This window comes from Sminthopsis crassicaudata, chromosome 3, assembly GCF_048593235.1.
Source record: "Sminthopsis crassicaudata isolate SCR6 chromosome 3, ASM4859323v1, whole genome shotgun sequence".
Classification (NCBI taxonomy): domain Eukaryota; kingdom Metazoa; phylum Chordata; class Mammalia; order Dasyuromorphia; family Dasyuridae; genus Sminthopsis; species Sminthopsis crassicaudata.
The window spans coordinates 295,015,949-295,036,450 of NC_133619.1; the positions used below are offsets into that span (position 1 = coordinate 295,015,949).

Here is a 20,502-nt window from a genome sequence, read left to right on the forward strand (position 1 = left end):
GCCCAATAATTATCAAATGAGAAAATGTATAAATAACATATTAAAAACGCTAAAGTGCTATATTTAAATGCTATTATTGTTATCATTATTATTACTCAGAGTCACTTTACATTTGTTATCACTACACTAAGGTGATAGTGTTTTTGACCAATGTAAGAAATGGAATAGTTTTATCCCAAATAGTGTTACAGAATTAGTATTGAAAAACACATTTGATATCCATGAATTGCTTGGTCATGATGTTTGCTGATTGAATCCTCCAGCATACATGCAAACATGTTTGTCTAGATATTCCTGTCTACTTTGTAAAAATGGGTGTTAGTTATAGTTGATTCTATAATCTTTAGATAGATATGAACAAATTGGCTTAAGCTCAGTGACCCAAAAAGAGACAGACTTATATAACTGTGGACAATTGGTAGTCCTTTAGAAATGAAGAATTCTACCCAAGTGATGCCATATCAATTCAACACCCTATTCCATGGAAGAGAAGTGAAGTTATTCATGTACCCATCTAACAAAACCAGATAAATCACTTGAATCGTAATTTTCTCATTCTTTACTCTCCTCTCATTTTTTTTTTTTTTAAAATCTAGGAAACAGTGTTTTCAATTAAACTAAATAAAAATCATTTTCCCCTTCAATATCCCAATCTGAGACCTTGGACTTGAAGAATTTTCTGACCCTCTCTCTTCAGTTCATTAGCTAACCAAGAATGGAACATGGATCAAAACACATTGTGATGAGGTAAACAGTTTATTTTTTATGGCCAAACCCTGTTGACCTTTCCCAGCAGCAACACAAATTTGGCTATCTTCTGTACTGAATGCCAACAAAAACTAAATGCCACATGAGGCACACTGTATAAAAGGGAGATCCAACTTTCCTCCCTCAGGAGGATGGAAAGAAAGAACCCAAAGAAAGATATAGCAAGATCATCTTTTCTGAAACATTTTCCTAAAATGTAAGGACACTTAAGAGGAAGAAAGCCCACTTTAAAAGTTCTACATGATTTAATTTGTCTGTGAAAGAACAAAAGAGGGAAGTTAAGAGAGTTTTATCTTGTCAAAAATGGTATACCAACTCTGAAGTGTTTGGGGAATCTGGAGCATTCTTCTATTCTTAAAATAGCTAAAAGCTTAAGTGGTGTAATACTCCCCCACCCCTTCAACTTCCATAGGTTTACCCTCTCCTCAGAGATTAAAATGTATTAATTTCTTATAAAATATATTTACATAAATGTAATGAGTACACATAATTTTTCACTGTTGTGGAAATGTTTTCACACATTTGGATATGGATGATTGGAAATGGAGTATACTAGAAATGGAATCATTCAATTTCTTTCCACTCATCTCTAGGGAATTTTTCAGGGGAATGGGAGATTTTGATATTTATGGAGGAGCAGTATTGCATAGTGGACAGAGATCTGGCCTCAGAGTCAGGAAAATCAAAGCCTGCCTCTGATAAATACTTACTATGTATATGACTACTGGAAAATCCATTAATCTCATAGTACCCCAGGCAGAGAAAATGGCAATCTGCATTGGTAGATGGAGTTTTCTCAGTGAATCACAGGTATTGTTCTCCCCCATTCCTTCCCTTCTCACTCCTAGGCTTATATGTAAGGCAATGTATGGGAAAAATCCAACAAAACTCCAGGAGACAGATTAGCCCCTCTGTAAGCGCCTCACCACAAAATTCTAGTTTTCAACAAAATGTGATGGCCAACTAAAATACAAATGAATTTTTCAAGTTATTTGAAACCTCATTGTAATCCTGACTTCTATAGACTACATTTTCTCTTGTTTCTTTAGCATTGATGGTTTGGTTAAAAAAAGGTAGCTCATGTTTCCTAACCTTGTACCTGTTTATATATATATATATATATATATATATATATATATATATATATATATATATATATATATATATCCTCTAAATGAGATAAAGTATGGGAAAGACCATTATTGTTACATTTTCTTTTTTTCTTTAAAAAATACTAACCATTTTTTTTTTTTTTTTGGTAATCTGATTTTAGTTTCCATGGAAATAGGCTAAGTAAGGAATTCAGCAGAGAGGAGAAAGAGAAAGATCTCTCCTTTGTTGCTCCAAATTGACAGATTATCTAAACTCAGAACTACTGTGGCAAAATATAAAGATATGCAAAGACTTATATAGGAAAATGAATGTTCTAATTCAGTGTCTGTGACACAAATCCAAGTTTGATTTTAGTTTTCTACAATCATATACATTGTGTCTCCTTTAAATATATAGAAGGATTAAATGACATCTTTGGTTTTTGAAAAAAACTTATTAATCCTCAATACTTGTAATTATGCCTTCCATAAATGTTTTTGTCATTTCTTTCCCAATAATGTACAAGCTTTGTATAACAAATATACTTAGTCTTATCCTCCAAGTGCAACTAGATATAGAAGCCCAAATGAGAGGGGATAAAGTAGACTATTGTCAGATTTCCTTTAGGTTTGGGTGCATACACTCTATTAGGCAAAGAATTCTTTTGCAATCTTCATGACCATAAAGTGAACCAATCCCAAAATCCTACAATTATATATTACTTTGCAATTTACAAAATACTTTTCTCACAACAACCCTGTGAGGTAGGTAATGCAAGTATACTCAAATTACAAAGGAGGAAACTGAGGCTCGAGATGAAACGACTTGCCAATGATTACTCAGTTGGTGTCATATTCATAATTCAAATTCAAATGTCTACATCCTATGGCCACATCTTTTAATAGAGGTATTAAAATAATAGCTGATAAGTAGAGGGGGGAAGTTTATGGAAGTATGATGGAAATAAAAGAAAAGTAGGGGCATAAGGCTAATGTACAAACTTGAGGGGAAGTCTTGGCAATCTCTGCTACAAGACATAGGAGATTGAACTTTTCAAATTACACACCTGGAAATAGGGAGTAAATGAAATATATATTGCTGATAAAGCACATTACTTTTGACTAAACTGAATAACAATCAATGAGCTATAATGTATCTCTCAAACTATAGTGACATCACTAAAGTCACAGTAAAAAATATTTTTCAGATCCAATGCCATTTTTAAAAAAAAGTCTATTGGTAGATTAGAAAAGAGCATAAAAAATGCTTACTATTCCTTACTATTGAAATTTGATAAGAGTCTATTAAGGAATCCTAATGTATTTGACATTAACCAATTTTAATACTGACATAATAAGTCATCTGGAGATTTTTAGTTTATAAAACTCTCTTTAGAGCTATAGAATTTTGTCCAAATGCTTATTAGATTAGTAGTCACAATTGAGATTTTGCTTTACAGTATATGTGTGTGTATTTGGGAGATCCAGATATTCAGGAAAACAATAAACTTGTCTGGTTCAAAATATCTAATTTGGTGTGATGATTTTTAATATTATTATTACATACTTGATATTCAATTTTTATTTGAAATTTTATTTGAAATTAATTGTGTTCATATAGATGTTTTAACTCAATGCACAAAATTGTTTCATATACATTTTCTGTCAATTTCATCTAAATATTTGCTCTTCTATATTCATTAAGACTTTATACCTGACCAATTATTGTCAGTGAGATGAGTTTTATAGTTTGTACCTGTTTGAATTCACTAACTTACCTGGGAACATGCAATTCCATTTATGATTTATTGCTCCTTGACTCCCCTATTTTTCTAATGAATATGAACCCATTTAAATTACTAGTAAATGTAGATGACATCAAGTCTGTTCTAGGAAAAGACTATAAAATTCTTGAATACTGTCATATTGTTTAATCTACTAACAAACAAGCTTTGTGTTTTTACTTTTGAAACAATTTATATGTTATGACAGTATATAATTTAGTATATAATACTAAAAAAAAAAAAAGCAAATGTAGGTACCTCTTTCAATATGGATTACAATGAGGAAGAAGTAGCATTTTTAGGTTTAAAACTCTGCTATTTACACAAAACAAGGCTCAATACCATGATATTGAAGGAACTATTAGTGTGTACTTCTCTTCATTTTCCTTCCCCTGAAAATTAACTGGGAAAACACCATTTCAAAAGCTAATTTGTAATAAATTTAACTAATTATTTATTAAACCTTTCCTAGGTGCCAGGTCCAATGTTAGGCAAATAATATGAAGACAAATGTAATAATGTAATAATACTAAGACAAATTGTAAGACAAATGTAAAATAATCCTTATCCTCAATGAATTTACATTCTTGTTTAATAATTTAGAAAAAGTGCTTAGCTTAGTGCCTCACATAGTGCTGAGGTGCTATATAAATGCTTATTCCTTCCTTCCCCATTAAAAATAAGAAGTACTAGTAAAGGGAGGGTATTAAAAAATAAAACTAACTAAATTATTGCTCAGTAATCCTTTTTGAAGTTTTGAAATATTTACATGTTTATAGAGTTTGGCTAAAAGATTTCAGAAATTAGAATGAAAATTACATTTGGTCCTGGTAGTCAATACAGGTTTCTGCTTTCAACTTGAATTACAAATTAATAGTAAATGTTTGGTAGCTGAATTTTGGGTTCATATACAGAGGAGCAAACTCTGGGTTATTTCCTGAAGTGATCACATTTCTGAAATGGAATAATAGGCTAGTAATTCAAAATATGTATTTCAGCTCAAAAAATGGGTTCAAGTTCTACTGGCTCTCCCTTATGTGAATCTCTAAATATATTCCCTATCTTTTTAGCTATATCTTTCACCTTCAACTTTCTTTCATAACTGGACATTCCTTCAACTTTCCAGCAATTTTTGCCATCTAGCTTATTTCTTTCCTTTTTAGCGACTATACTTGATCTTCACTTAGGTTCTTTAATAGCTTTCTAGTTTTCTCCCATAGGGGAGGAGTACTATGTGTCTTCTCAATCCCCTTCCATTCCCCACCTCTTAATATGTATTTTTTTTTTTTAATAGTTTACTTGGACAGATTTTCCTCAATCTCCTTGCTTTCCTGGATGTTCTTTCCCTGAGGTAGCTAGAAGCAATTTGGTGTTACTATAAAACACATGATAGGGATAAATGAAGTTTGTTGCTGTTTCTGTAGACAATAGCTAGAAATGTAGGGTGTAAGTCTACAAAGAGACTAGACAAATTCCCATAAGGCCATGCTAAGAGGGGATTTCTGAAGATTAAAGGTAACTCCTTCTGTAACTTTGGAATGTAAAGAAAGCTCTTTATGTCCCACAGGCAACTAAGAAAATATACAATTGTGTGATATCTAATAATTGTAGTTACTTAATGAGGCAAGAAGATTTTTGCTTCCAATATAGCTAAATTTGAACAGGAAATTCTGCAGTATATTTTTTACTCTGGCATTTTCCAACTTATAATGATGGCATAGGGAAGCTGGGTAGCACAATGGCCAGTATAGGAACTGGAGTTAGGAAAATTTATCTTTCTGAGTTCAAATCTGGTCTTAGACATGTACTAGCTATGTGACCTGGACAAATAACAATTGTTTGCCTTAGTTTCCTTACCTGTAAAATTAGCTGAAGACAGAAATGGCAAACTACTCCATATCTTTGCCAAGAAAATCCCAAATGAATTCGTGAAGTTAGCCATAACTGAAAATGTCAAAAAAACAAAATGATAGTATATGTATAGTTCTATTCTAACACCTTTGACTGACCACTGCCAACTTTATACATATAATATGCACTGGATGGGAAGAAGGTATATAAGGTATCTTCATACAAGCAGTCTATATGAGGTTAAAGAAGTGATCCTTTATATCAAATATCATATATCTTTAAGCCTTAAGTCTTCAAAGAAATTATGCTGCATCTCAAATTTATCAGGTTGTGTGAAGGTAAATTTTAATAAATATGGAAAACAGAGCCTTCAGTGATGCTGTTATTTTTGTGGGCTCCTAATATTCACCTCCAATACACTGATGAATGTGAGAAAAGCTAGTCATTTGGGAGGTTGTTTCTTGATAACTTTTCCAAGATATGTTGGACATCTGCAAAACTTTATTATTCCTATTTGAAATTTACCTTAAGATTAAATAAATTATTTTGAGAAATGATTCCCTTGGGAGTTTCTCAGGAAACCACAATAATTAAGTGGAAGATTATAAGTTGCTATTATCTTAAGTCAGAAGCCAGTGGGCACAGTGCAAAGAGGTTTCCAGATTACTGGTTTTCTGTCCTCCTTCTGGTGAAATAATTCAAATCAGAAAGCACAGAGAAGGCTTAATTTTCTTTGATAATCCCTAAAATTCATATTATGACTCTCACAGAATTATTCTACAAAGCCAATGAATTCCCCAGCACTGACTCTGTCTCCTTTGGACTTTTGGCAATATTCTGATTAGCTTAGCTAAATGCCATCATTCTCATTCTCTTTCTTTTTCTCTTTTTGATATTGATTCTATCTCAGCCTGGTTGGAACTACAGTGGCCCAATCAGGGGTCCAATGCAAGTGCTTGCTCTGTTTACGATCTAGGTCCTGAGAAGATAGTGGTTATCTAATGGCTTTCCTACTCTATATTGGTTTGGCCTTTGTGTAATCTCTTAATCATCTTTAGACATAATGAGCTCAGAACCATCAAGTTCAAGTGATCTACAAGCCATATACCATTTTGACTGTCTGGCAGTCATTCTCAATGGCTTTGCATTTAAGTTAATTTAGAACATGTTTCTCCTGTCTGCCACTCTTTATGGTGGACAAGAAAAAAGGTGAGAAGCAGAAGAGAAGCAGGAGAAACAGGATCAATGAAAAATTTGATTTCTATATGAGCTTTTGTGATTGAGATAGCAAGCTAGCTACTTAGAGCACATGTGTGGCTGGAAGACAAGACACCTGGCTTTATGCTTATTATTAGAAACTGGAGCCAAGCCAAGGTGATTACTGTGAACAAGATTATTGTGGTTAAGAGGATACATAAGAATGCTTAGCATATATACATTTATGTGGAGAGGGGAGATAGGTGCTTATTTTTGAGGAGTATTTCTCTGCTTAGGATATGATATACACTGGCATCATTTGATGTTGTACCTTCAGTTGAAATGCATGGAAACCATGCAACCCAGCAAAAAGCTATGGCCTGGGAAATGGTGGGGTAACTTGCCCTCATCATCAGTAATATATCAAGGGATTTTCTTCAAGGAAAACTGTAAATGTCACTGAGTGTATCTTCTGTAAAAGAGAACAAGAAGTTATAAAATGCAATGACTATAATTTTTTGTGTGTTTTCCCATTGTAGCAATGGAAATTTGAGAAGACAAGAAGCAGTATTTTCAGCAAGTTTTACCAAATAATTCCCTAGCTCAAGAAGCATCTGTGGCTATTGTGTATATAAAATACAAACTTGTTAGTTTATAATGTTTAAAGCTTTTCATAGCTCTGGCTACCTTACCAGACTTATTTCGTGTTGCTCACCTCCATGGATTTTATGAGCCAGCCAAATTGGCCCTTTTCCCTTAACATAAATTCACCATTCTATTGCCTACTCCCATGCCTCTGGGTAATATTCCATATTTGGAATGCTAGAATTCTCATTCATCTTGACTTAGGTCAGGGATCAATTTAAGTATCACCTTCCAAGAAATTATTTTCTAGGCCCTCAAGTTGTTAGTATTCTGCCCTCCTCAAATTATCTTATGGCTATTCATTTGTTTATATGGCTCTGTTGTAGTACCTAGCAGGACACTGGCTTTCTGAGGACAAAGATTAATTTTTATTTTATTTTTTTTGTCTGTCACCCAAACTGATAGCAGCAACAACAATACTATTTATATACTATAAATAGTAATTAAATTGAATCTATGTTGTTAATGTTATGCATATGTGTAATTAATTTATTAGCCAGAACGAGGAACCTTGAATCAGACTTTTAATGTTTATGATTTGACTAGAAAATTTAGTTCTAACAGTGTGTGAACCTTGGTTTCAATAATGCTAATCAATTAATCCACATACATAATTTGGATTCTAGTTTTGATTCAGGCATTAACTATTCTCATTTATTTAAAAAAAAAAAAGATTGGAGAGATCGTTCAGACTTCTGCCATTCTATTATTTGGAACACTAAAACAGAAGCTGGTATGTTTCACAGGAACATCCACTCATGTCAGCATGGAGCAAGGTTGTGTCCCTTTCCTCCTTTATACTTGTAAAGCAAGCTTGTTTTCCATGCCAGGAAGCCTTCTCCATGCTCTCACAGTGCTAATTTTAATCTAACTAGAAAATCCTCTTTGAGGGCAATTCTCTGGTGCTATACTTTTTCCTGCCTAGCAAGGCCCTCTAAGGAACATCAAAGGGACTTCAAAGAGATCACCTGGGGGAAAGAAGGATACAGGTGAGAGAAGAACTAGGGAGAAAAATCCAACACTGGCCATTCATACCAACAATGAAATGATTCTAGCTCATTCAGGCTTCCTCCTTTTCATTCTCCTGGAATGGCATGAAATAGAAACAAACAGTTGTAACCACCACAGGGAGTATTGCTGCAATGTGCTGGCTGCTCTCATTCAGATTTCTTTTTCTGTGGATCCAGAAGTATTAATGTTATATTATCATTTTTAAGTTTTAAGTTTTAAGCATATTATCATTTATCAAGTTCTGATCTCTCCCCTGTTAAATCAAATAATAGTAGAAAAGCACATTTTATTTAATATTGATTAACGACAAAGTTTTGAAAGGAATTTTCCTCAGATAAGAAATGTAAAATTGATGGCTTGCAAAGTGTTTATCTCCAGTATTACCATGCTTAAACCTACCCACAATCTTTGGTCCATTTAGATGACTATCCTTTGGCCCATTCTTAAGTCTTCCTTGAAGTTATCAATTAGGCTATTTGTATTTTAAAAGATGCCTATAGAAGATAGAAAACCTTTCAATATTCAAAGTACTATGTTTGTGATATTAAATTAATTGGTCAAAAGTATTATTAAAGCTGAATGAGGTTCCTTCAAATCACAAAACCTGCAAGGTCTCCTGTCTCCTGTCTCTGTTCAAACTTGCCACAATGTAGGCTTGACCCTACACCTGGATTTAAAAACATAGACACATATGTATATGTGTGTATGAATATACATATATTAATAATATGTATATATGTATTTGCATACATATACATAAGGAAGTAGATTGGATTTGCAAAAAATATGGAATATTCTCAAAAGTTGAACAAGGAAACTTTGTTATCCATAACTGCATTTAAGTACTCTAAACTATACTATCTAAACTATACTAGAGTGTTAGCCACCTTGATTAATTTTCCTCCTTTTATAAGGCCTTAACTGATGTGCAACTGGAGAGAAATATATTTAAAGAGCAGAACATTTTTTTTGACAAGAAAACCAAACCAAACCAAAACCAAACATACCCCCTGCCCTTGCCCCACCCCTAATATAACTACAAAGTTTCTTTGGTTAAAATGGAATAGCAAAATTTCAGTCAGAATCTGAACTTTAAAAAAAAATTGTAAGCATTTTCTGGAATTTGCTTTTTCCTTCAATGTAACAATTTCATGCATGAAATTTGAAAAACTGAAAGCTAATAAATATTCTCATTTTTGTAAGGGCGTGATTCTGGATAAAACTCACACCTTCTGTGTGGGTCTTAACCATTTCACAAATTAAAACCTATTCAATAATCTCAGGCACAGATTTTCATTCCTAGATGGAGCCATTCCACAGGTCATCTAAAATACCAGCTGAAGGTTTGTAAGCCTTGATTTTGGATGATGATTAGATTGGTGGAAAAGTCTTAAAATGTCCTTCATTTCCAAATATAACTCCCAAAGATACAGAGACTCAATACAGTTAGAGGTACATCTGCCATAAAATAATGCTCCATAAAAAGCCATTTTGGTTGACCACATTGAATGATTATCAACAAAATCCATTTAATTGCTTTGCTTGTTGTGTCAATTTTATGCCACATTATTTCATGCTGGCAACATTAAATCAATTGTGATTTAGAACATAATGTTCAAAAAATAATTAAGTTATGTAGGATATTTAAAAAAAATCAAGCTAACTCCCTCTTAAGCACTGTTTTATTCTTTCTTCCATATCCCTTGGAGGGATAATTGATCACAATTCCATTATGCAATTTGCTTTTTTCTAAGGACCAAACACTTTTTATTAAGACTTATTATCTTCTGGTAAAGTATATAAATATATAGCCCATTGCTTAGTATATCTGCAGAAGAAACTAAGGGAATGAGTTGTGCATTAAAAGAAATCACATTTCTTTAGACTATGCACAGCCAAATGAAATATTGATTCCACATTGAGTCCACAGATGGGAAGATATCTTAAGAGGTAATAAAGTTGAACCTCCTATTTTACAGATGAGGAAATTGAGGCACAATGAGATTATGTCATTTGTCCAGGGTCATATAACTAATAAGTGTATGAGATTCCACACTTAGTCCTCTGTCAATATGCTTGCATTACCTAACTAATTGGAGAAATATGAATTTATCTAATACATTTGTATGGAAATTACCTGAACTCCCAAGAAATTCTTATAAAGTGACATCTTTTGAATGTACTTTGGTCAACTTAATTACAAAGGTGCTTCTGCATAAGTTTCTATGAGAGAGTCACTGAAATCTTATAAACAAAATTCAAGAGTTTCCATAGATGCAGGTAGAAGTGAATAATAGAATCCACATGTTAAAAAGATAAAGGTGGAAGGAAGAATTTCCATTTGAAACTTTGTCAGAAAATTAAGTAAGCAGCTTTGTCTGTTGAGTAAATAAATAAAATGTTTGCTGTGTAGACGTATTTGGAAGATACTCACTAGTGTAGACATCCACACAAGATAATATCTACATAAGGGAATTGCATTGCAATATTTGTCTCAAACTTTCCTTGGCCTCTATTTTTGTTTTCACAGAGCGCAAGAAAAAAAAGAACTAATTCATAAGCACATCTATTTTCAAATCAGACCACTTTTGACTAAATCTGTTAACAATTCCTCTTTAACCAGTTTTTTGGTCAGCAGCATAAAAACCCAGGAATATAAACACATGGAAAGGTCTTGTCCAGTAGTCTAAGCAAAACAGGACCCAGAAACCACTCACAATTCATAAGCAGAATTATTTTCAGGTTAGAATAATTCTTACTCAATCCATTACCATTTCTTCTTCATCCAGCCTTTGGTCAATTGCACTAAAACCCAGGAATGCCACTAACAGGAGAGCCACTAAAGAGAGAAGGGCCAGAGAGATGGAAAAGAATATTACTTAGTAATGGAAAGAAAATTCCAAAGAACAAGGAAAAAATGACATATGTCATTAATTGCTTTGTATTTATAACCTCATTTAGGGGCCTTCTACATCCCATTTGTCCTTATAGTATTTTGGCCTTTCTAGGGTCAATTATTGGGGTAAGTCTCTTCCAATCCTTCCTTAGTGTCTTCCTCTTTTGTGTCCAATATTGAAGCTAACAATTAAAGCAAGACATGCTTTTAAGGTAGGTTGGCAGTATAAGTTGGAAAGTATAGCAAGTAATCACTTAGTTTTTCTACTTTTTCTCCTTAACAATGTATCTTCCCTGCCCCCAACTTCCCCAACACTCCTAAAACCAACAGAATGAATTATTATGACTATACTACAAACAACTTCAGCAGTTGGACCGTCCCTTACCAAAATGGAGTACTGTTGAAATGTGGATGCAGACTCTGTGGTAGACTCTGTGAATAGAGAAATACATTTTTTTTTGCCATGATAATGCTTAAATATTTAGGATTTGCACTTTACTGATTGTTAGTGGTTACTTGCAAAATGGTAAATGAAAAATCAGGTAGCTTTCTTGAAAAACTACTGAACATTCTAAAGTAGAATGACAGATTTTAGTATGCTGAAGACAATCAAATTTTTTAAAAAAGTACATTGATCAAATACAAAGTTATTAAAAATATTGGTAAAGATACAATTTGACCTTTTAGAAAGCAAATTTACCTCATTCAACTACTTTTATGGGGGGGGATAGAAAAAATGCATTTCTAACAGCAAATGGGAGGTGGCATTTACAGCTTGTTTATGTTGGGGGGAAAAGTTTCAGAAACTTTTCCATTGAAGGAAAAAATTAAAATTATACATAATGGCTAAGATCTCAAATAGCTGACTCACTGATTTGAATTATTGCTCTGCAGAAAGTTTGTAAAGCTAAACTACTCTAGCCTTGACAGTTGACCTTTCAATCAGTGGGGTTCAGTCACAACACAACAGCAGCTAAGACATAAAGTAGAATCCTGCTTCTTAATGCATTTTCCCTTATTGGATTTTATTTTAGGGACTAAAAGTCACATGTATGTGTGCATGCATGGGTCTGTGCATGTGATATGTGTACATTGTTTGTGTGTGTATGTGTGTGTTCTTTCTGATAACATCCCTTTATTTTAGAGACCGCAAACATGACATGCTTATTTCCCCTTTCCCACCACTGTTTTGGATATACTTATTTCTGAGACACACAGAGACAGACAGACAGACACATAGGGCGAGACATATATACATACACAGAGACAGAGACAGAGTCAGAGAAAAGAGGCAGAGAAGACAGGACCAAGAGACATGAGACACAGTGAGAGACAGACAGAGACATACAGAGACAGAGACAAAGAGAGAAACATACACACATAGACACAGAGAGAGAGAGACAGAGAGAAACAGAGACAGAGACACAAAGAGAAAGAGAGAAAGAGAGACACAGAGAGAGAGAGAGAGAGAGAGAGAGAGAGAGAGAGAGAGAGAGAGAGAGAGAGAGAGAGAACGAACAAACTAATCATTTTATTAACATAATCTCTTTGCTCTCAATAAGACCTAAGGTGAAAAAAGCAAAAAATAGACACAGTCAGACTGTTGTAATTTGGTCAACCACTCGGGTACTATCCATATCTACCATTTCGACACACTCAATTTCCTCGCGATTTTCAGGATTTTTCTTCTCTTTCCTTTTTTTCTTGGAGGGTGGTAGGAAAGTCAGTATCACAGGTAAAATGGCAAAGCAGTGAAAGAAGGTGACAAATGCTATTAAAAATAAGCACCTGAACAGTGTACAGGTCAGATTTGAAGGCACAGCTGCAAGAGGAATCAGACCAACAATATAGCAGAGGTAACTCTGTAAAATAGCTACCCCATGCGTTTCCAGGGCATTTTTGACCCATTTAGTTCTTGTGAAATCCTTGCCCAGGACAAATGTTGATAATAGTGGAGCACAGTTGTCAATTGTGTGGTTAATTCCATATATTAAGCACAGCATAGAAATGCAGTCCAGTTCTACTTTCCACAATGTCATGAAACCTATAACTCCAAACTCAACTGAGGCAACAGTTAGAGTGATCCAAACATTAATTAGGGAGTCTGCCACCAAGAATGCAGAGAAGAAGAGCAAGAATAAAGCACTAATGCAGGAGTTCTGCAAGGGGGCTCCCAGAGAGGAAGAATATCTGTCCATAAACACAAAGGATGGATTGAATACTATGAATTTCACCTTAGAGGTGACAGAAAGTCTTCTTAGGGTCTCTAGGAGATCATAGAGCTCTTCTCTGTTGGTTTCCATGGTCTTGGCTACCAGGAACATCCTGGAAGCCACGACATCAACCTCATTGTTGAATTTTTTGGAGAAGATGATGTCCTCCGAAAAATGTGAAAATTGGGGGGCTTTCAGGAAGGAGTTTCTCAACATGTCTGTAAAATTTTTCTTAGGCAAGCCAGTGGATGCATTGAGTTTCTTAAGATAATTTAAATAGCTTTCAAACCAAGATATCCTCACAAACCCCTTGGTATACTCCAGTACGTCTTCCTGAACACTTGTATTCCAGTATTCTATAGACTCATAGATATAAAACCCAATCACTGGGCTGTAGTTACTGAAATACTTTTGCTGGGCAGTAGTGAACTCAATGGTTCTTGTTGCCGTTGCTACGATGTTACTAAGGTCTGACCCTTCCCTGACCTGCAGGTAGCCCATTAAGGCAAAGGAAATATAAATAAGGTAAAAGAGCACTACAAAAGGCTTAACATAAGTGTTGGTTATCCAGTCACAATAATAGCGTTTGAGGAAACATACCAACAGGTGACTTTCATATGTGTTTGCTTCCTCTCCATCTGCTGTATCCTCACTGAATCTGGCTGTCAGAAGAAACCTGTACCAGGCAGGTTTCTCTTGCAACACCTCTGGCTTTGGGACTTTTCTGCAGAAGAGACTATGCTGGTAATTGTTTTCTATGTAGCCAGTAAACACCAGGCTGGAACCATAAAATGAGAGTACATAGAGGTAGTTGAAGAAGATTGCAATACAGGAATTACAGCAGAAAATTCTGGCTGCTTCAATGTTAGTGAAAGGGCTGGCACCAATCCCAAAGGTGACCAGGTACATGGCAGTGGTGAGAGAAAAGGAGAGCATGGAGTCTGCATAGACAGCTGCAGTTCTCTCTTTAACATGTTGGTCTTCTCTAGTTTTCCTCCAGGAGGATAACATTTCAAAAGTCCCGTATAATCCATGACCTGGGGGGTGCAAAAAAGATCAAAGTGAGAGTTTAAAGTATTTATCCTTGAAGTGAGGAATGAGCTGCCTTGAACTTTGGGAGAGGACAAGGCAAAAGCAATAAAGGATAACTGACTTTAAGGATGAGAGGCTCAAACAGGAGCTTTCTGTAAAGGGTAAATAGTCCTGAACTTTAATAATTTATAAAACTTCCATTAGTTATGGAAATATTAGGGGAGGGGAACTAATATCTTTACTTTGCTACTTTATTGTGGCAAAAACAGCAGCAGTAACAATTGTAATGGAAGTTGGGAAAGCTACCTCTTTAGGGATCCAGAAGGATTTTCATAATCAATACCGACCACTAGATTGTTTGCACAGTACAGACAATATTTAAGTTTCTCTCATATTTTAGGATGTCCACATTAAAGGATGGTCTGATTTTATTACCCTGTGCATTATTACTACAAATTATCAGGTATAGTAGAAATGGGCAGAATCTTTTAGGTTGGTATCCATGTGACCTCTTACAGAAAATTGCCTAGGGCTGGACTTCTTAGAGAGTTGAGGCCCTAGATTTCTTCTGAGCTCTGGATAGATAAACTACTTTACAACCTCTTTTGTTCCTCCTCAAATACCATGAAGCAGGAAATTGTAAATAAAAATGCTGTGTAAGTAAAATAAATGTAAACAAATGCAATCAAAATTAAAAGGTAGAACTGGCAAAAAAGGATAAGATTTATGATGTGAAATTTTTATTTGTATTTAAGATGAAATAGGCTGAAGCTATTTTCATCTTTGTATTAATACAAATAAATACAAAAAGTGAAAGATCTATGATTTTATCTGTATGGGGAAGCTCCTGGTGTGTATGAAAACTCCCTCTACCAGTGTATTTTCTATCCTGTTTATGAATGAATCAATTAATTTTGAGGAATTTGCTTGAAGCACAACCTGTCACAGAGCTACTAAATATCTGAGGTGGGAATCCATCTCACTCTTGTTGCTTTCCATCTTGGCACGCTAACCATTATGTCCTGTGGCTACTGAGTATATGCTTTTGAAACTGTATCTTTGTCTGTGGTACTATTTTATAGACCTGTACCAAAAAAAAATTCTTTTGGAAAGGACCTTTGATTTCAGTGAAATAGGAAATAACCATTCAGAAAACTCTCTTGATCAAATCAGATCCACATTTGCACTAATTCACCTGCACACCTGCATTAGTCCATTCATTTTGGCAGAAAGTTGCTTGGGGCATTAGAAGAGTTATAGTGACTTAATCAGAGACAACACTGGTACTTAGGTCTCGATGATTTGAAGGCCAACTCTTCTCCATACTGACTTTCCTAATAAAAAAAATGATACTTATTGAAATGATATGCTAAGATATATAATGATAATTACTTATATATACTGTCCATATAATTTAATTACCTCAATAATAGCAATAATAAAAACCATGTTTTTATAGTACATTAGGGCTCCCAAAGTACTTTTGTCCCAACAATTTTGTGAGCCACGAAAAATGGACTATGTAAATGTTTAGTTTTTGCATCCCATTTTAAAAGATTTTATTTTTTCAAAACAAAGTCTAATTACCCACAGACTCTGTATTGGACAGACAATAATATTCTGAGATCCTTGTATCTCGCAATGGAACCTGACCCAGTGAGGGATAAAGCTAAGGCAAGAGTTCATTAAATTCTTTGCCATTCTCATTAATTAGTCCACCGGCAATACTGGGAAGGCTGCATTTAGTATGTAGTCACTGATTCCTTTTTACTCTCAAACTTAAGTTTTCTTCCTGCCCCTTCAATCTTACTCAAGTGCCAGTCATAGCTACCCCAGTGCCCCCTTCCAGTAGGAAATAACCCTCAGACTTTGCACTAGGATCAACAGATCTAATTTTATGCTTCCATGCCTTGGGATATTCAATTCCATTATTGAGGATAATAAAATCTTTACCCTGTGGTACAATAGTCTTGTTTTTAAAAAGGAATTTAAAATCTCCAGTCAAGCATAGTGTGGAGTGGAATGAGTCATCACCTTCCGTGTACAATAACAAAGTTTGAGTCTGCCCCTCGTGCCCAGGACAGTATTTATAGCCTGACTGTGGAGTCCTGACTGAAAATACCAACACTTGTTTTACAGTCGTGACACAGACCTGTTTCTGCAGAGAAATTTGTTATTTATCTTAATTTATCCAGCACTGTTTAAAAGCCATCTTTCTAGGGGCAGGTCAAGAGCATCAATCTGATAACTAGCCTTGTGCCCTCTATTAAACCACATGCATGAATCTCCCCAAACATAAAGTAAAAACTACAATCAGGGAATGACATTCTGTTGTTAATTATGTTTTAAATAGTTGTGTTCTCTAGTCTCAGAGGGAAAACTATTAAGCTTATTTCAAATGTGGCCTTCTGAAAAGACAAAGTGACCTTTGTTTAAAAATAAATGATCGCCAACCAGTGAGGGAAAAGAAAGACTTAGCTCTGTAGTGCCTCCAAGTTGTGGAGATTGGAAGAAGTTTTTTATGAACCTAGAACCTAGTGTTCTGGCAAATTCAAAGGAAGGCATACTTAATGCAAATAACTTTTCACCATGAGCAATTTTTTTTTAACTAAAAAAATTAACTGCAAACCAGTTTGAGCCATTAAATATAGGCGAGGGGTAGGAATTGAACCCATAATTATGGTAATGAAGTTATGTTCATTTATTGGGTTTTATGATTCTTAATTCAATATAATTAATTTAGTAATGATGTTCATCTTTTTATTAGTGTAATTTTTTTTTGATAATGACATTATCCCAGATTGCTTCTTTTTTCCTGAATAACTTACACAAACTATAACCTCTGAAATTCTAAGGAAAATATGACTAAATCCTTAAGGACTAATTTCTTGCTTTGCTGTTGTATAATTTTTGAAGCTAATCTGAAAAAGGAAATTTGTAGTATTACATGAAATGAGTGGGGGCACATAACGAAACCTATCATGCACAAGAAAGGTGGTGGTAGGTTATTATTCTGTTTCCACTAAATCCTTATTGCTGCATATTAAGTACCCTGTATTTTCACAGGCATCAGATAATTGTCCTCAATTAAAAAAAAATCATCTCTCTCTACATAACGCATGTGCTAATAGAAAAAAGGTAGACAAGGAATAATCTGAACTTTGAGGTGTTAACTCTTGGGGCAGAATTTGGCTTCTCATCTCCATAAAGAGGAGCTTTTTGAAATAAAATTAAAGAGAAAGAAGAGAGTCTGTTCCCAAAGCCTTTTTACATCATTTGCTGTTTTATTTTTGGTAACAAACAGAGGAGGTTCAAAGGGAGTTCCTAAAAATGAAATTGAGCTATTATTCAGGCTTTTTTCCCCCTGACAATCTGTTCTCCAAGGTCCCTTCATCACTATTATATCACTTATCCAATGTATTAGTTTTTCAATAATCCAAATCCATGATTCTTAATTTCCTCCTTTCATAAAGAGTTTCTAGGCCCTCAGTCTCAAATGAAGTTCAACTGCTCCTCAGATGAAGTCTTTGGAGTCTTCCTGGAAATTGGTGATATGAGAGGGGAGCTTATTTCTTGGAGTTTAGCTTGGTAAAGGAAAGAAGAAAAGCCAATGCAGGTTTTGCTGCTAATGAAACACCTGCAACGGAAGCTTGCAGGCAGCATAATGTATTAAAAATAATAATGGGATTGGAGTATACAAGTATGGAAGACACCATGTCCTTTTTAAACTAGATTATGTTATGTTCTCAGACTAAGCATGATACTTTGCTGAATACTATTATACCTTAATGCATAGATATACACATTACATATATACTATAGACATATACAGATGTATGGGAAAATGCACATATATGATCAAGTTACACCATAGGGTCCCTCTATGTATATACACACATATATGCACACATACATGTGTATATATGTATACACACAAAGAATCACAAGTCTGGATAAACACATTAAATGTAAATATATACACACATAAATTATAAGTATATATATATCACATAGAGACATTTCCCTTCCAAATGGTCATAGGGACTCTTTGTGTCAAACCTGTGGTAGAACCTTTCAAGCTTGTATTGGTATGATCAGCCACAGCTGGACACAGTGTACATTGATCTTGACATCATGATGGCATTTTAGTTCTCTTCAACACGAGGGACAAACAACAATAACAATGACAATATCACACACATGTATGTCCATTGCCTCCTCAGACCAAGCCCAGGGCTCTGCTGAGTACTATGATATACACACATAAACCACACACACATGCATGTTGTATGTATACGACATATATGTACACAGAGTAAAACAATACCAAAGGGTAGGGCACATGCATAAACATACACATGTGCATGTATATAGCACATATGGAGATCACCAGTCTGCAAAACACAGAAATGTGTGTATGTTCATGAATATATAAACATTTACCTAACATTTCATATGCACACACATATATGTGATTTCATTGCTACAGGAAGATCCTAGTGAGAAAACTCCCTTTCAGTGTCGTGATAACAGTGCTATATAGTAGAGCCTTGCTAATCCTTATTGTTACAAAACATGAAGGTAGAGCTCAGAGTAAAGTGATTTTCTTAAGGTCATTCAGTAAGTGACATAGTTGGAACCTGAACACGGAAATTATGGCTCCTGATTTGAGTTCAGTCCATTCTGCCACTCTGCCTCGCTGTTATCCTCAAATAAGGAGAAAGCTAAACCTCTGAAAGGGTGAGGTAATCTGATCAAGTTTATACAGTCAGTAAATGACATTCACAATTCTATTCCAGGTATTCTGCCTCCAAGTCCAGTGCTCATTATGTTAACATTATAGTGGCCTTGATAACTCTGAAATGATATGGGCAAATTTCCTACTTAATCTTGTTAAGGGGCCTTTGCCCTGTACATTAAACATTATCCTATGCTGCAGAGTTCTCATCTTCTTTCAATGAATGACCTCTTGCTGAAATTCTGCTAACTGGGATGATGCTGACACCTTCTTAATAAGCTTCATACTATACTCAGGATTCAGTGAAAAAATGAGAAATCTTATATAGAAATAAAAAAAAAACCCTCTTCTTCAGATCTCCATTATTTGATCAGTGACCTAGAATTAAAAGGCTCTATATCTCAGTAATGGTCCTAAATGAAGTGACTCCTTCTCTGATATTCATATGTAAACAAGGAAAAAGAGTTTCTAAACTGAACTCAGAAGCATAGATTCATATCACTAAATTCAAATGAATAGTAAGTTTAACAGAATTCTTAGGATACCTGTAAGACCCAAGTCTGGTTCCCTATATATATCTATCAATCTATAGCAAAAGTAGCAAGCTTCTGCCCATAGAACAAATCCAACCAACTATATTTAAAAATGTTAAAAAACAAAAACAAACATTCTGAGCTCACTAGGGCATCCAAAAAAACAGGCAGTAGACCAGATTTGGCATAGAGGACAAAGTATACCAATCTTTCTAAGTCTAAAAGTCAACACTGAGCCAACTCTCATTTACGTAAATGTATTATTTTCTTCAGTATACTGGGATCTCTCTTCAGCCAGACCCTGGGAAGCAATTTGGTTCAGTGAAAAAGTGTTAGAGTCTGAGTTTAGAGGATCCTAGCTCTCTCACTATCTTGGTAAGTTGTGCATATAACTCCTCCTTTTAAGGGGCATTGGATTGAAATGACCTCTAAGATTTCACCCAGTTCTACATGGCCCACAGTTGGCCAATGTAGGGGGTGGAAGTGGGGTTGCCCTGAAAATATAGAATGCATCTGTGCTAATTTTATAAGGGCAAATATAAAAGGGACTTTTAGATTATCCAATTATTAAAATGATTAAACTTTGATGTGGATAAGAAGGAGTTAATGGAATAAAAGAATTAGACTAGTAAGAGATGAAAAGGACCCTAGCATTTATTTGTTTCAACTACCAGTCATTTTACAGATGAGGAAACTGAGGCTAAGAGAAGTTAAGTGACATGGGTCTTTATCCAAATGTCTCC

At 34.7% G+C, this 20,502-nt stretch overlaps 1 protein-coding gene across 1 annotated transcript in view; it reads right to left on the reverse strand.

Annotated features, from left to right (window-relative positions):
• Positions 1 to 1,898: 1,898 nt before the first annotated feature.
• PTCHD1 (patched domain containing 1) overlaps positions 1,899 to 20,502 on the reverse strand; it is a 77,812-nt gene continuing 59,208 nt past the window's right edge. The window contains exon 4 of the mRNA XM_074300929.1: positions 1,899 to 14,493. Within this exon, the coding sequence (XP_074157030.1) occupies positions 12,839 to 14,493 (1,655 nt within the window). The 3' untranslated portion in view covers positions 1,899 to 12,838. The remainder of the gene's footprint in view (positions 14,494 to 20,502) is intronic.